At 42.0% G+C, this 18,550-nt stretch overlaps 1 protein-coding gene across 1 annotated transcript; it reads right to left on the minus strand.

The window, feature by feature from the left end:
• Positions 1–10,257: 10,257 nt before the first annotated feature.
• On the minus strand, positions 10,258–15,116 carry LOC120034466 (beta-galactoside-binding lectin-like). The gene is made up of 4 exons (XM_038981039.1): positions 15,048–15,116; positions 11,566–11,645; positions 11,129–11,300; positions 10,258–10,923 (listed from the first exon to the last, which is right to left on the minus strand). The coding sequence occupies exons 1-4, from the start codon at positions 15,051–15,053 to the stop codon at positions 10,777–10,779; spliced, it is 405 nt and encodes a 134-aa protein (XP_038836967.1). The 5' UTR covers positions 15,054–15,116; the 3' UTR covers positions 10,258–10,776.
• Between the last annotated feature and the right edge of the window lie 3,434 nt (positions 15,117–18,550).

Genomic DNA, 18,550 nt, shown 5'->3' on the forward strand with positions numbered 1-18,550 from the left:
GGACCTCCAGTTCCCACATTGTCCTGAATGAATTCCATTTTATGAGGCTCACGCTTTCCCCAAAAGTAGCAAGTGTTAGGATTTATGTTTATGCACTATAGCCTGTTAGCATATTGTTTGAAGATGAATATTGTTTTGTTACACACACACACACAAACAATACAGATGGGTGTGTGTGTAGGTGTGTAATGACTGACCAACACAGGCCATAAAAGCTGTGGTCAATCTGGAGAGGGGAGGGGTGCATCACTCTAGGCCACAGGTGTCAAACTCATTCCACGGGGGGCCGAGTGTCTGCGGGTTTTCGCTCCTCCCTTGTACTTGATTGATGAATTAACATCACTAATTAGTTAGGAACTCCCCACACCTGGTTGTCTAGGGCTTTATTGAAAGGAAAAACCAAAAACCTGCAGACACTAGGCCCTCCGTGGAATGAGTTTGACACCCCTGCTCTAGGCCAACCAGGGAGGTTAGGGCACTGATCAGTACCATATTAGGAATTGTTTGAGTGAAGAATCAAGGGGGAGACACAAGATGGAGCTAATCTACCCAGCAACCAGATGTGGACAAAGGAAAGCACTAAGGGACTTGGACAAGTCCGGGTGCCCCCAAAGGCGGAGCAAGAGTTTAAACCGAGCTCAGCCTCTACTATGATAGGCCAACTGGACGAGTTGGAACTAAAGCTGTCATAGTATAAGAACTGCTATTTGAGTACATTCCACAGTTCCCTGCTTTACCCTGCGTGAAGATACAGTGAACCCGTATATATGAAAATTGCATTTACCATTTATCGTTTGAGTTTAATTAAAATACTTAAAATATATTCGGTGACTCTGAATCACATTTTGTCCTGATACCAGATTTGAACTGACGCAAATCTCTTTCACAAGTGTGACCTGGGAGGTAGGTATTACCACATGACATGATGGGGGCGATGAGACAACCGAGCCCCATTCATTTTCATTTGACAGAAGTGAAGTGAGCTGTCACGTCCTGACCATGGAGAGTCCTTATTTTCTATGGTGGAGTAGGTCAGGGCGTAACTGGGGGGTTAGTCTAGTTTATTATTTCTATGTGGGTGTTCTAGTTTTCATGTTTCTATGTTGGTGATTTGTATCATTCCCAATTAGAGGCAGCTGGTAATCGTTGTCTCTAATTGGGGATCATATTTAAGTAGTGTTTGTTTCCACCTGTGTTTGTGGGATATTGTATTTTGAGTAAGTGTATGTAGCACCTCTGTAGTCACGGTTCGTTGTTAGTTTATTGTTTATTGTTTTTGCGAAGTTTCACTATTAATAAATTATGTGGAACTCAACATTCGCTGCGCCTTGGTCCGTTTCTACAAACGAACGTGACATGGGCGGGGAACCAGTGGGCTATGCCAGCATGGACTAGGGAATGTGAACATGGCTGGAACAAAGTTGGGGAATGCTGAACTCTATATAAATACTCTGCGACATCGCTGTGCTATTGACCAATCGACGATCACTAAATCTTCCAGCCCCGACTGGATTGGATTATTGTTGACATCTGTCATTCCCGAATCAAAAGCCAAACTTCAGGAAAATGTGGACATCGTTCATCGTTTGGGAAGACTCAAGGATCAAGACAAGAGACCGAGGACAACCATCATCTGGTTCACCAACAGATCTACAAGGGATCTTCTCTGGAGGCGAGCGAAGAACTGTAAGTTCCTCATCAAGCAAAAATGGAGGTTCACAGAGCATCTGACCTCAGCGGTCAAAGTGACACGGGAGAAACTGTGGCCGACGGCGGCTGCAGCTCGAAAGGCAGGGAAAACTGCGTTTTTTGTCAGTGCAAGAGTGATCATCGATGGGAAAGAAATGCGGCCAAATCAGAACATTTGAGAGAGCCAGAGTCTAACTAGGACAGAACTGGTAGGCCTAAACACTGCCTAATTGCCAGGTGAAAAACAGCCTTTTATTGTAAAGAATTTACACAAACACTTGAATGAGAAAAGGCTGACTTGAGAGCTGGTAAACCAAACACTAACTATGGGTGAATAACTGCTCATTGTAAGGTCTACACAATGTCTCCCCCTTGTGGGAGTAAGAATACTTTGGTAACTTTATAACCAGTATTTCTTAGTTTTTAGTTGGAGGGGTTAATAATGGGATGGAAATCCTTTTGAGTTACATATCCTTGGAAAAGCTTATATTAGCATGACAAGGATGTTGGTTGAAGTTCATGTCTTTATCTCTTTGTTCAATTAATGTCAGGGGTATATGTAATTTACTCAAATGTATGGCTATTTTCATTTATTGCAAACAGTTTAATGCAGACTTTTACTTTCTAAAAGAGACTGTATTAATGCCTTCTCACATGTATCTGGTTTATCTCTGAATATTAGGAAATGTGAATTATTTACGATGAAAAGATGTGACTTAAACTCTGTATGTAATATCGGGGCTCCCGAGTGGCGCAGCGGTCTAAGGCACAGCATTTCAGTGCTAGAGGCGTCACTACAGACCCTGGTTCAATTTGAGGCTGTATCATAACCGGCATTAAGAGTTGGAGTTGGATTGGGAGTTCCCTAGGGCGGCGCACAATTGGCCCAGCGCCGTCCGGGTTAGTGTTTGGCCGGGGTAGGCAGTCATTGTAAATAAGAATTTGTTCATAACTGACTTGCCTAGTTAATTGAAGGTAAAATTAAAAAAATTATATCCCTGTAAAAGATCACATATCTTGGTGTTAAAGTTAGCAAAGATCAGAAAGATCTCTCCTATTGTAGAGAAAATTGGAAAGAGATTTAACTCCTGGTTATTAAGAGATCTTTCTTTATCTGGATGTGTACTTTTGTCAAAATATGAAGGTTTGTCCAGATTAGTTTATACCTCCCTTGCCTTGGATGTTTCTCTGTCAGTAAATAAAATGGTTGATACTAAGTTATTTAACATCATATGGAGAAATAAACCTCATTATTTAAGAAAAGCGTTAATATGTAGCACCCAAAGTGAGGGAGGGTTGAATGCTCTGGATTTTAAAACCAATAATATAATCTTTAAGATCAAATGGCTACAAAACTATTTGAGAAATAAGAATTGCATTTGGAATAGAATCCCTAATTGAATATTTCAACAGATTGGTGGTCTAGAATTCTTACTCAAATGCAACTTTGACGTGGGTAAGACGCCTATTAAGCTTGCTAACTTTCATAAACAGGTACTTCTAACTTGGAACCTCATGTACAAACATATTTTCTCCCAACATAGATATACAATCTGGAATAATAAAGACATAAAATACAACAAACCAGAACTGGTTTGAGAACAGCATTATCTGGTAAAAATATTGATGATGGACAACAATATGATTATCCAGATTTCATGAGAACACACAATGTCACATTCACTCCTGAGGAGGTTCTAATAGTTGTTAGAGCTGTCCCTAAAGGTGCTATTCTTCTTTTAGGAGAAAATAACATTACTCCAAGTGTAACTGTTGAGGATTTTGTAGCCTCAATACAGCTAGAAGAAATGTACATTTTAAACTATGTCAATATGTTACTATTCCCTCTGCTATGCAGCCCTAGGACAAGTGAACTGGAACAAAGTCTCGTTGTTGTCTGGCAAATATTGTATCATACAAACTCAATCATAGAATCTACCGGGCGGCAGGTTGCTTAGCGTTTAGAGCATTTGGCCAGTAATCGAAAGGTTGCTGGATCAAATCCCTGAGCTGACAAGGTACAAAAAATCTGTTGTTCTGCCCCTGAACAAGGCAGTTAACCCACTGTCATTGGCTGTCATTGTAAATAAAACTTTGTTCTAAACTGACTTGCCTGGTTAAATTTTAAAAAATACCTTTATTATACACAGATTCAAATTAGCTACTGATAACAAATGTGTATTTTACAGTTGTGACCCAGAGACTCTTGACCATTTATTTTGGCATTGTTCTTATGTCAGAAGATTTTGGAGTCAGAAGATTTTATTTGAAAAGGAACAACGATTAATGTTAATCTGAGAGCCTCTGATATTATGTTTTATTTTGATCCAAATGATATGGACCCTGATTTAACTTTCATTGTTCATTTGTTTATCTTTCATGGAAGATTCTTTATCAAACCCCTCTTCATATTGAATTGAAATATTATTTTGAAATAATCAGTAAGTGTAATAACAAAAAAGCAACGTTGGGCCCAGGGTTGTAAAACAGGGGAAGGTCCACCCACTTGTCTCACACTGACCTGATTGCAGCTAGCTTGTCTCTCTGCCGCCGAGCTGGTCTGGTGTCTCGGTTATCGAAGCGGATAATCCTGGAAATAACGTGGAAGTTTTCCAGAGACATTGTTGCACTGAAAAGTTCTCTGACACTTTCTGCATCCAACAGGGATTCTGTGGATTCCCTATTGCATCTGAAAACACTAGAAAGGGTAAAAAATTCCAAAGTATGCATGTAAATGAGTTTGGTCCATCTCCTTCCATCTCTCTCCAAAAACATGCCTTCCCTCCAAATTAGTGCAGTCCAGAATGATTTTCTGGATGTTGTCTGGGATAAACAGTTCAAAAAAAGACTTTATGTCCTGCACATGAGTAACCACCATCCGCGTCTGCCCTGGTTGCATTCTTATCACATTGGCAGCCATGCTAGGTGGCTCATTCCTTGGGCAAGAAGACCATTCAAATTTCACAATTTTTTGACATCCATATTTCTCCTCCTGCAGGCTGCTGATGAGCTGGTTGCTGATGGGCTGATCCTGGGGCTGACTGCTGATGGGCTGATCCTGGGGCTGACTGCTGATGGACTGGTCCTGGGGCTGGCTGCTGATGGGCTGATCCTGGGGCTGGCTGCTGATGGACTGGTCCTGGGGCTGACTGCTGATGGGCTGATCCTGGGGCTGGCTGCTGATGGACTGGTCCTGGGGCTGACTGCTGATGGACTGGTCCTGGGGCTGACTGCTGATGGGCTGATCCTGGGGCTGGCTGCTGATGGACTGGTCCTGGGGCTGACTGCTGATGGGCTGATCCTGGGGCTGACTGCTGATGGACTGGTCCTGGGGCTGACTGCTGATGGGCTGATCCTGGGGCTGGCTGCTGATGGACTGGTCCTGGGGCTGACTGCTGATGGGCTGATCCTGGGGCTGGCTGCTGATGGACTGGTCCTGGGGCTGACTGCTGATGGACTGGTCCTGGCCTGGCTGCTGATGGACTGGTCCTGGGGCTGGCTGCTGATGGGCTGATCCTGGGGCTGGCTGCTGATGGGCTGATCCTGGGGCTGACTGCTGATGGACTGGTCCTGGGGCTGACTGCTGATGGGCTGATCCTGGGGCTGGCTGCTGATGGACTGGTCCTGGGGCTGACTGCTGATGGGCTGGTCCTGGGGCTGACTGCTGATGGACTGGTCCTGGGGCTGACTGCTGATGGGCTGGTCCTGGGGCTGACTGCTGATGGACTGGTCCTGGGGCTGACTGCTGATGGACTGGTCCTGGGGCTGACTGCTGATGGGCTGGTCCTGGGGCTGACTGCTGATGGGCTGGTCCTGGGGCTGACTGCTGATGGGCTGGTCCTGGGGCTGGCTGAGGGTCAATCTCATCCTCTTCTTCCAACACACTGTCAGACTCCGAATGGACAAAGACATGATCTTCATATTCTGAAAATTATCCTTCCACACTAGCTTCTCTCTCTGCAAAAGTTATTTCTAAAGCCCTCTGAGCAGAGATTATTTTTGACATACTGATTGATTGTGGTAAGGAGACACATGCACAGCTGTTTATTTGTTGTGTTCTTCCCCCAATTTGCACCTGGCTGGAGTAGAGTGGGAAAATACTCTTTTTTTTTTTTTTTTTTTTTACAATGTATCGAAATAATGCATTGTAGTAACATTGTGCAGGCTCCCGCAAGACATTGTGTAGTTTCACACACTACAAAGGGTAAAGAGTGTGAGAAAATCTGTAGACTGGTAGACAGGCAGGGAGACAGACAGGTTCTTGGTGCTATGTTGAAACAACATGCCCAGGGAGGAGGAAGACAGAGTTTTCACCTACTCACACACTTTCCCACACTTTTATTACCCTGGGGTCCAGTGGACCCGAACACCACATATGTAATATACGTATGTAGAGGGGTGCACAGTGTGCACTCAATGAAAATGTGTTATTTTACATATTCTTCACAGAAAATGAGCCACGGCCAATGAGTCTCAGGTTGAAAAAATAATTAATTGTAGCATTTTTCTTTTAGTAAACACTGAAAATGGGTTCCACAGAGCCGAACACAGCACAAGGGTTATACAAAAATAAGGGTGGCTATTCGATTCATAATTTTGTGGAAATGCACTGTAAGACAAAAAAACGGTGTTCGTGATGCCACATTGTAGTTCCTATGTTAGCCATAGGTGTGGAAAAGTGTGTATAGACCTGTATGCTGGCTGTATCTTGTGCCTAAAACCAAAGTTAGTCTTTAGGGAAAAACGATGTGCTGGTGCAGTCAAATGGGTTAAAACCATAAGGTCAATAGGCCATGGGGGTATAGTGCTCTTTGGAAAAGGGTAGTCTATGGACTGACAGAAAAACTAAGGGAATAATGGCCACCACTTAGTAAAGGAAAAAGCAACATTGATCTTTGGGCTTATGTTTCTCATCTAGGCACTCTGAGAACAGGAGGAGGAATGACTTAATACAAAAGCCTTTATTTAGTAGAACTCTTGCAAAACTACAGGACAAATAAACAGCTTGGTACGGGCAGTGTTTTCACTCTGTAAGTGTTGCGATTTTCAAACTTTATTGACACGAACTGTGATTGGATCATGAGCCAATTCACTCACCACTGCTCGACTAATCAAATACAAGGGAACTTATTTGATTAATGTACATTTTTCTATTGAACAGTGCAATTTGCAGTGGATTTCTTTTACATATCTCACTGTATTTACATTCATGCATTAAATGTGACATGACTCAACACCTCTTAAGCTAGGCATATGCTCACCGTCATAGGCTGAAGAGGTCGATAATTAATCTACCACGTGGTTTAATTAACTAGCATAGAAAGGTAATGCTGCATTACTAACACATGGTTATTCTTTAAGTATCATAATCAAATACAGCTGGGTGTTCAACCAGTAAATGTGTAGTGAGGACCAGGATGGGTTTGACAATTAGTTACACATGACTATATACAGTTGAAGTCGGAAGTTTACATACACTTAGGTTGGAGTCATTAAAACTCGTTTTTCAACCACTCCACAAATTTCTTGTTAACAAACTATAGTTTTTGCAAGTCGGTTAGGACATCTACTTTGTGCATGACACAAGTAATTTTTCCAACAATTGTTTACAGACAGATTATTTCACTTATAATTGTCACGACTTCCGCCGAAGTCGGTCCCTCTCCTTGTTCGGGCGGTGTTCGGCGGTCGACGTCACCGACCTTCTAGCCATCATTGATCCATTTTTCATTTTCCATTAGTTTTGTCTTGTCTTCCTACACACCTGGTTCCAATCCCATTCATTACATGTTGTGTATTTAACCCTCTGTTTCCCCTCATGTCCTTGTCAGAGGTTGTTTGTCGTATGTAGGTGTGTTATTTGTTCTGGTGTGCTATGGGTTTTGCACCCTATTATGTTATTTTTTGTATACTTTGGTTTTCTGAGTTTTTTTGATTGTTTATTAAACAGCTCCGTTTTTACGAAGTTCATTCTCCTGCACCTGACTTCCCTGCCACAAGCACGCACCGCATTACAATAATTTACTGTATCACAATTCTGTGGGTCAGAAGTTTACATTTCCATAAGTTGACTGTGCCTTTAAACAGCTTTGAAAATTCCAGAAAATTATGTCATGGCTTTAGAAGCTTCTGATAGCCTAATTGACATCATTTGAGTCAATTGGATGTATTTCAAGGCCTACCTTCAAACTCAGTGCCTCTTTGCTTGACGTCATGGGAAAATCAAAAGAAATCAGCCAAGACCTCAGAAAACAAATTGTAAACCTCCACAAGTCTGGTTCATCCTTGGGAGCAATTTCCAAACTCCTCAAGGTACCACGTTCATCTTTACAAACAATAGTACACAAGTATAAACACCATGGGACCACGCAGCTGTCATACCACTCAGGAAGGAGACATGTTCTGTCTCCTAGAGATGAACGTACTTTGGTGGAGAAGTGCAAATCAATTGCAGAACAACAGCAAATTACCTTTTTAATTTATTTATTTCACCTTTATTTAACCAGGTAGGCTAGTTGAGAACAAGTTCTCATTTACAACTGCGACCTGGCCAAGATAAAGCAAAGCAGTGCGACACAAACAACAATGCAGAGTTCCACATGGAATAAACAAACATACAGTCAATAATACAATAGAGAAAGTTTATATACAGTGTGTGCAAATGAGGTAGGATAAGGGGGGTGAGGCAGTAAATAGGCCATAGTGGCAAAATTATTACAGTATGGCAAAATAAACACTGGGGTGATAGATGTGCTGAAGATGAGTGTGCAAGTAGAGGTACTGGGGTGCAAAGGAGCACAATAAATAAAATAAATAACAATATGGTGATGAGGTAGTTGGATGGACTATTTACAGATTGGCTATGTACAGGTGCAGTGATCTGTGAGCTGCTCTGACAGCTGGTGCTTACAGTTAATGAGGGAGATATGAGTCTCCAGCTTCAGTGATTTCTGCAGTTCGTTCCAGTCATTGGCAGCAGAGAACTGGAAGGAAAGGCGGCCGAGGAGGAATTGGCATTGGGGGTGACCAGTGATTGACAGAGTCGAAAGCCTTGGCCAGGTCAATGAATACAGCTGCACAGTATTGTCTCTTATCGATGGCGGTTATGATGTCGTTTAGGGCCTTGAGTGTGGCTGAGGTGCACCCATGACCAGCTCGGAAACCAGATTGCATAGCGGAGAAGGTACGGTGGGATTCGAAATGGTCTGTGATCTGTTTGTTAACTTGACTTTCGAAGACCTTGTAAAGGCAGGGTAGGATAGATATAAGTCTGTAGCAGTTTGGGTCTAGTGTCTCCCCCTTTGAAGATGGGGATGACCGCGACAACATTCCAATCTTTGGGGATCTCAGACGATACGAAAGAGAGCTTGAACAAGCTAGTAATAGGGGTTGCAACAATTTCGGCTGAAAATTTTAGGAAGAGAGGGTCCAGATTGTCTAGCCCTGCTGATTTGCAGCTCTTTCAGAACATCCGCTGTCTGGTTTTGGGTGAAGGAGAAATGGGGGAGGCTTGGGCAAGTAGCAGTGCTGGGTATAGGGCTGTTGACCAGGGTAGGGGTAGCCAGGTGGAAAGCATGGCCAGCCGTAGAAAAATGCTTATTGAAATTCTCAATTATCGCAAATTTATCGGTGGTGACAGTGTTTCCTAGCCTCAGTGCAGTAGGCAGCTGGGAGGAGGTGCTCTTATTCTCCATGGACTTTACAGTGTCCTTGTGAAGATGCTGGAGGAAACAGGTACAAAAGTATCTATATCCACAGTAAAACGAGTCCTATATCGACATAACCTGAAAGGTCGCTCAGCAAGAGAGAAGCCACTGCTCCAAAACCACCATAAAAAAGCGTGACTACGGTTTGCAACTGCACATGGGGACAAATATACTTTTTGGAGAAATGTCCTCTGGTCTGATGAAACAAAAATAGAACTGTTTGGCCATAATGACCATCGTTATGTTTGGAGGAAAAAGGGGGAGGCACTATCCCAACCATGAAGCACGGGGGTGGCAGCATCATGTTATGGGGGTGCTTTGCTGCAGTTGGGACTGGTGCACTTCACAAAATAGATGGCATCATTTGGCGGGAAAATTATGTGGATATATTGAAGCAACATCAAGACATCAGTCAGGAAGTTAAAGCTTGGTCGCAAATGGGTCTTCCAAATGGACAATGACCACAAGCATACTTCCAAAGTTGTGGCAAAAGGGCTTAAGGACAACAAAGTCAAGGTATTGGAGTGGCCATCACAAAGCCCTGACCTCAATCCCATAGAAAATTTGTGGGCAGAACTGAAAAAGCGTGTGCAAGCAAGGCCTACAAACCTGACTCAGTTACACCAGCTCTGTCAGGAGAAATGGGCCAAAATTCACCCAACTTATTGTGGGAAGCTTGTGGAAGGCTACCCGAAACGTTTGACCCAAGTTAAACAATTTAAAGGCAATGCTACCAAATACTAATTGAGTGTATGTAAACTTCTGACCCACTGGGAATGTGATGAAAGAAATAGTTTAAATGTATTGCAGAAAACCTGCTGATAAAAAATCACACATTTTCACAAAGGAAGATACAATCTGAAATGGTTCAAAAAAATATCATTTTAATGAACAAATATTTTTGCACTTTTCTTAAACCACTTCTGGAATGATCTGGAATGATTGTTCCACATTAATGAAAGACACATTTATCTTCAAAAAAACAATTGATATTAATTTAACTCCCAGGTAACTTTCACATTTCAACACTTCCAAGCTTGTAATGTGCTGCTCCTGTAAAATATCTATTTTACTTGTAGGTTTCACTTGTTAGTGGCTCCATCCATCGGTTAGGAATGGCAGCATTAAAACTAACTTAAAACTATGGTGAGTGAGTAAAAAACAGAGGATAAGGCTTGTGTGTGTGTGTGTGTGTGTGTGTGTGTGTGTGTGTGTGTGTGTGTGTGTGTGTGTGTGTGTGTGTGTGTGTGTGTGTGTGTGTGTGTGTGTGTGTGTGTGTGTGTGTGTGTGTGGACCTCTGGAAAGCCAATGAGCAGCCAGACAAGAAAGCTAAAGATCCAATTGAGTGCCTAATGGAGGATTCTTCTCCACTCTGACTGGTCTACTTGATCTCGACGCCCTGGATCCTGACGTCGCCCTCGAAGTGCATGTATTTATACTTCTCGTCTCCTTGGCGATTGGGGAAGTGGATCTCAGAGCCGTCGGGAAAAGAAACTAGGAACTGCTCCTTGGTGAAGGTGATATTTATCTGAGACAGAGAAGTAATTACACATTTTTATCCAAAGAGGTGCTTAGGTATTTGGGATGCAGGGATTGCAAGTTATTACCACCAGATGTCCCTAGTAGAACTCCCTTACACACATGGGAAGAGAAGAGGACATTCACATCAGCATGGGTTAAATTGGAAACATACACACACACACACCACACCCACACACAGTGTAATTTCTCACCTTAAACTCCTCTCCCTGGTTGAAGGGGAATCCTCCCTCTCTGTGCTCCTCACACCACTTGCCTCCATGGTAGGAGTTACACACCACGGCCCGGGTGTCTCCGTGGGCGTCGAAGCGAGGGTTCATGTGCAAGGCGAGGTCATCCTCACTGTTGCCCACGTTGATGACAAAACTACAGGAAAGGAAGAGGAGAGCACACAGACAGAAGGGATAAGGAAAATCCTTTAACATACAGTGCAAGAGGGTCTGGATTGATAATTACACAGAAACAGTTTATAGCTATAATCTACTTTTCCATTGTAGTTTGATAATGTACGTTGTGAATATGAACGGATCATTCTCGTGATACAGTGACTAGTTTCTCTATAAGGTCTCTAGGCTGCTGACGGAGAAGTGGAGTGACAATGAATTGTGTCTGAAGGGGGTTAGCTACTCACTGTGTGGCGTCAGAGTTAGGGATCCCTGTGATGGTCAGGGTCTGGCCCACCTTGAAGGACATGTTCTTTACCACAACACCCTGTAGAGGAAGAGAGAAGGGAGAGACCGAGAGAGAAATACATAAATTGAAAAACATTAAAAAGGTGCAATTAGCTGATAGTTAATACGTAATTGGCCATAAGTTATGACCTATAACTTCTGAAACAAAGATGGTTCTATCAAACCATTGTTATAGTAAGTACCCAGATGTCAATTCAATGTATAATCCACATTAAAATGATGTGGAACAACGTTGATTCAACCAGTGTGTGTTCAGTGGGTATAATGTAGATGTGGAGTCTTTACGTGGCTCTGGTGTAGAGAGCTATAGAGTATGGCTACATCTTGCTAAACCCTTTCCTGTACTTTTATCCTAGACCCATCAGTCTAACAAATACAACATCTGTCTCCAATTATTATGGAACGGCCCAAAGCTTTTTATAAATCCCAGTCCTGGACAGCGTTCCTATTTTCCCTGCAGTGATTTGGAATTTGGAAGGAGAGGCTAAATCTGTCCATAAATGATGGGGGAAGGAAGGCTGGGTTACACTCAGTAAGGCTTAAGTGAAGTCACATTTTCCGCAGGGCCCATATTATGGTGGGCAGCCAACATGGGACCAACGGAGGTTGGTCACGGCACAGAATCAAAGTACTGAGTGATCTTTACGTGTGGCAGGGGAAATGGTGTTTAGATGATGTTTGTCTGCACATATACAGTTCTCTTAATGATCTGCATATAGACCTCTTATTGTTGCCCTTCTGTCCACATGACATCTATTGGTCGTGGTGTGTAGTAAATGTTACCCCGGCAACTCCCGCCAACTTCGGTCATTTCTGCTACTTGGCAACACCCTGTTCCTTCTCTGACAGAAGACATAGTTAGCCAGTTGAGCTAAAGACCAGGTCGATAATATACTGTATAACCCTGGGCAACAGCAGATAATCAAACAGGAACCTCAAAGGGAAATGACATCAACATTTGTACTTCGGTTTTGTTTCTGTCAGCAAAACAGTCGGCAGTGGACAAGAAAAACTGCCACACCTTACCCCTGAACATGTGTTTTAGCTTTCTTCCTTGAATGCACTTCTTGTAAGTCACTGGGGGATAGGAGTGTGAACGTAATGCTTACAGTGTAACATTGAACGTACAGTAAGTGCCTAATCATTGCTTACAAGACATACACAGTAGGACACAGTACTTGGCCTTTAACAGTGCAGAGCCAGACACAAACCCATTGACACCCAATCCAGAAATAGAACAACAGGATAATATAACATTAGAGCTCTATTAGTGTTGCACAGACTAGAAGACTGCATTCTGACAAGAGATAGAGAGAGAGAGAAAATGTAGAGAGAGAGAGAGAGAGAGAATGTAGAGGAGAGAAATAAGAGAGAGGAGCAGAAAGGGAAAGGGAGGGGTAGAGGGTGGAAGAGATCTACAGACAGAAAGAAAAGTAAAAAAAAATTGAAATAGGGAAAGTGGTATAAAGTTCAAAGAGAGAGAGAGAGAGAGAGAGAGGGGAGGAAAGAGAGAGGGGGAGAGAGGGGAGGAAAGAGAGAGGGGGCGATAGTGAAGTATTGCATTCTTTCCGTGTTAGTCCTCCCTCCTTAATGTAAACTGTGTGTAAAATCTAGCTGGACTTGGCTACATGCAGCCCAGTGCTACTTCAGACTGCAGTTCCCATCCCAGTGTGAGACATACCTCCCCACACTGTTTGAGAGACACAGGACAGCTGGGCTGCAGCTGCAAGCAACGCAGAAATAGGATGGGTAGAATGGATATACATAGTTCGGAAATCCACATGATAACTCCTGGCTGTTACTTACTATAAAGCTTACCTGACTGACATTTACATTATAGTCATTAAATAGCAGACGCTCTTATCCAGAGAAACTGCACACATTTTCACACTGGTCCCCTGTGGGAATCGAACCAACAACCTTGGAGTTGCAAGCACAATGTTCTACCAACTGAGCTCAGGACATGACAGCCAATCTAGCCCTTGTTAACCTGATGTTTACTGTAGGTATATCCTATAGCTCCGCTTGGGGAAGATCATACTGGCTCACTGGATATAACATCACTCTGCTACTCTATCTATTCTGACTTCTGTTTACGGTAACTTGAATTCATTTAGATCTGAATAGAATTAACCCTGTTGCTCTCCCAACACATCTATGATTACCATGGCAACCACAAAACAGCCACGGTGAAACAAAGCCTTTATTATTATACACAGCCAGAGACCTCAGAGTGTTAACACACACACAGCCAGAGACCTCAGAGAGTGTTAACACACACACACAGCCAGAGACCTCAGAGAGTGTTAACACACACACTCAGCCAGAGACCTCAGAGAGTGTTAACACACACACACACACAGCCAGAGACCTCAGAGAATGTTAACACACACACAGCCAGTTAACTGTATTACAAGACCAAGGAGAGTCATTGTTAGTCACATCCAAGACAAAATGCTGCACATTGAGTTCCTGTTAAAAGTGAGGGAGTGGAGTAAGTAATATTATTATCTAAATGTGGATTGTAATGTCCAGGAACTGTAGGGGTGGCCCAGGTTGAACCCACAGTGATGCTGTTCATGATCATACTCTGATCAGAGGCTGTCTGTCCCACACTGCCTACTGTACCCACATAACTCCCACCCAGCCAACTGTACTGTACCCACACAACTAAATACATATGGGTTCAAATTACACACCCGAAAAATAGTGGTGCGGACCAAAGTCGATCTTATCAACACTCCTGGGGGTGCAGACATTGATATCCTATACTTCTGCTTATGTGTTCCCTGATTTGTTAAGGGTGTACCAAACACCCCCATAGTTCAACCCATTCAAACCCTACTAGTACACACTGATTAGATCATCAGATCTAAAGATCACATGGAAGGTATTAAGAGTATACGGAACTATTTAGAAGACACATGAATCTTATTATCCCAAAAACAAACATATCACTGCATGTCTTCTACATGCCTGCCCCACCCTGCCCTATGTCCGTAATATCATTAATTGAGAGAATCAAATGAACTTTTGCATATGATAAAACTACATATCCTACTGCAATGAGACACCCTTCTCATCTGTAGTCACTGCAGAACAATAAAAAATGCTATGTCATAAAGCTTAAACAAGACAGTCGAGCCATCTAGCATGCCAAAAGTCTGATTAGTCTCCCTAGACGCATTGACAACATGGTTGACTATAAAAGGGCATTGTTAGAGAGGACATTGCTCTATTATATTGGGCTACAGCACATAGGCTATTAAAATCAGAGCATTATTTTCCCAACAGCTGTTTAATAGCGCCAACATGAACCGTTATGAACTTGCACTGCATTTAGGCTACTTTTCAGATAACAATCAATTGAACTAACACATCAGACATTGTAAGCCAGTAAAATACAAAAAGTTGTACTTACACTCATCTTGACTGCACAAACCGCAAATATTCACAGGGGAAGAATGCTTAGCTGGCTGCGGACTGCAGTAGAACCAAGCAGGGGAGTTTATATGGTCAAGTGCACTAGCCAAATGGGAGTGACGCTATGATAAACCAATAGGAGTATAGGCGCTCAAAAAGCGGACCAATCACAGATAAGTTTTAAAAAGCGTTATAAACTATTTAGCATGCAAGAGAGGACGAAAATATAACGTCCATAGTTGAGGGTGATTGAGAGTGAGAAGATAATTAATGAACGTTTATTTATGATCTACTTATAATAACATTATATTTGAGTGAGTCAGAGGAAAGGATGTAGATGACCACAAGACCAGAGACACCATTAGAGATCACTTTCTTGTTGCCTGGGAGACAGCAAAATATTTGGTGCCAGACAAACTTTTTTAGCTTTTGACTAGGGGAAATTAAATTGTAGCTTTTAACTGAAATGTGTTTTTAAAATCATTGATCAAGTTTGATGTAGGACGGTATGGAAGAAAAAAGAGTAGTCACAAGCTGACATCAAGGTAGTCTTACAGTAGTGAACTTTGGCAGCAGGCCCCCATCAAACAAGAAACGGACTCGTATGACTGCCTCCGCCTCTCTTTCCCAGGACGACATTTAAGATCAGCAATAAAGCAGAAATGCTTATTTTCGTCAAAAGGTGGCATGATATTTCACCAACACAGAGTACATTTCCTGGACTAGCTTGTTGGAGGTGAAGTGGTCTATTTGTGACTTTGGCCAGTGGTGGTGGGGCATCTGTGAGGTGTGTGTGAGAAGGCTCTGGCGTGTGTGTAGGACGCAGGGAGAGAGAGGTGGGACCATTGGTTTGTTTATGTGAATATAGGTGGACTGAGCACTAGACTGATTAATTAGGCCGTATCTCAGCAATGGGCTCTGTTTACACATAACTCATATAAATAATCAACAAGACTCTCTCTCTTGCATACACACTGACCTCATGCACACACAAATAATCAACCCAGAACACACATGTAATAAAAATCTAATCAAATAAACTCATATTCCCTACTCAACACACAATGATCATATATCATTTTGACAATGTCACCGTGAGTTCACAGTTATCAGAAAATATGGGCTGCATTCACTACGATTTTTACGTTCTGGAATGTTCAATTGAACGGAAACGGTGCTATACTGAAGGACCATTTGAAAAATGGGGAGGGGTTTGGTTGAGGGTTGGGGAACGCTGTCAAGTTTCAAGCCACAATTCGCCACACCCACCAAACGGGAGCAAAAATACCTCAAAGTCTGTTCAAGAACTTACAAGAACGTTTTGGGGAAAGGTGATGTTCAGTACATACCAGCGGTTGGAACCGGTTCAGGGAACAGAACCGATAACCCATTTTTTTTTTTGAGGAACAGAATCAGAACCGCAAACTAATGTGATCTATACTGTTCCAGAACAGAACCTTTATTTTAAAATCATGGGAACAGGTTAATAATCCGGGCATTTTTTTTGTCACACAAATAATGCAACAAAGCCCCTTTGCAAAGCCCTCATAGTATCATTCAGCAACTTATTCCAGTGTCTGCCTGCCTGACAGAAAATATCTGCCAGTGTATGTGCCAGGGTTTTATAGCCTATTTTTTGTTTTATTTTTTACTTTCTTAAAACAATAATTGTACATCTCATGGTTCAGCTGTCAGAGTTTTGGCCACTAAATACATCAGGGCATTGCATGCATAGGCCTATAGGCTTAGATGTCCACTGTATGATATTACAAATAAATAATAACATAAAATACATATAAAGGAAGAGAAGCTTAGGACTAGCCCTGAGAGATAGAGAGAGAAAGAGAGAAAGAGAAGTATGCCAGCGGCATGCTTCAACACCAACATGCATTTCTTTATGTCAGACAGCTACTGTGTCTAATATACAGATATAGACCTACAGAAGGAGGCTACTTCATTCATTTTCGATCAGAATATTTTGTATAAAGATAAGCATTATATTGTTAGATTACAGGAGTAACTCTGGTAGGCCTTAAACGTCTTCCTCACCTCAAGTTCAACTGTCAGAGACAGTTGGAGCCCAGATGCTCACTGCCTTCATATCATAGGCCTGTAGTAGCCTGTAAAGCTTCATTATAGCCACACCACATCAAACCTTCAGAAATGATTCTAAACTTATTAACCTGTCTGGCTCTGGCGTTCCGCCAGCGGAACTCCTCCCACATTCCACTGAAAAGGCAGAGCGCGAAATTCAAAAGATATTTTTTAGAAATATTTAACTTTCACACATTAACAAGTCCAATACAGCAAATGAAAGATACACATCTTGTGAATCCAGTCAACATGTCCGATTTTTAAAATGTTTTACAGCGAAAACACCACATATATTTATGTTAGCTCACCACCAAATACAAAAAAGGACAGACATTTTTCACAGCACAGGTAGCATGCACAAAGCCAACCTAACTAACCAAGAACCAACCAAACTAACCAACAAACAACTTCATCAGATGACAGTCTTATAACATGTTATTCAATAAATCTATGTTTTGTTCGAAAAATGTGCATATTTCAGGTATAAATCATAGTTTACATTGCAGCTACAATCAGAAATTGCACCGAAAGCAGCCAGAATAATTACCAACGTCAAATACCTAAATACTCATCATAAAACATTTCTGAAAAATCGATGGTGTACAGCAAATTAAAGACAAACATCTTGTGAATCCAGCCAATATTTCCGATTTTTTAAGTGTTTTACATCGAAAACACAATATAGCATTATATTAGCTTACTACAATAGCCTACCACACTACCGCATTCATTCATCAAGGCACGTTAGCGATAGCAATAGGCACGTTAGCGATAGCGAATAAACCAGCAAGATATATAATTTTTGACTAACCTTGATAAGCTTCATCAGATGACAGTCCTATAACATCAGGTTATACATACACTTATGTTTTGTTCGAAAATGTGCATATTTAGAGCTGAAATCAGTGGTTATACATTGTGCTAACGTAGCACCTTTTTCCCACAACGTCCGGATATTTTTTTGACACTTTTTCTGACACACATATTCTGACCAAATAACTATTCATAAACATAACTAAAAAATACATGTTGTATAGGAAATGATAGATACACTAGTTCTTAATGCAATAGCCGTGTTAGAATTCTAAAAATAACTTCATTACGACATCCAGCTTAGGTATAGCGAGAGAGTACCCAAAAGCTGGGCGCAAACGACTAGTACAACATGTTCGACAGATATATGAAATAGCATCATAAAATGGGTCCTACTTTTGCTGATCTTTCATCAGAATGTTGTACAAGGGGTCCTTTGTCGGGAACAATCGTTGTTTGGATTTAGAACGGCCTTTTTCCCTCTCGATTTAGCAAGCACACTTGCCAAGTGGCGCGAATCTCTCCATCGTCAACAAACTCAGAGAACGGAACACGGCAAAACTCCCGAAAAAATTTCAATAATCTGATTAAACT

This window comes from Salvelinus namaycush, chromosome 41, assembly GCF_016432855.1.
Source record: "Salvelinus namaycush isolate Seneca chromosome 41, SaNama_1.0, whole genome shotgun sequence".
In the NCBI taxonomy this organism is placed as follows: Eukaryota; Metazoa; Chordata; class Actinopteri; order Salmoniformes; family Salmonidae; genus Salvelinus; species Salvelinus namaycush.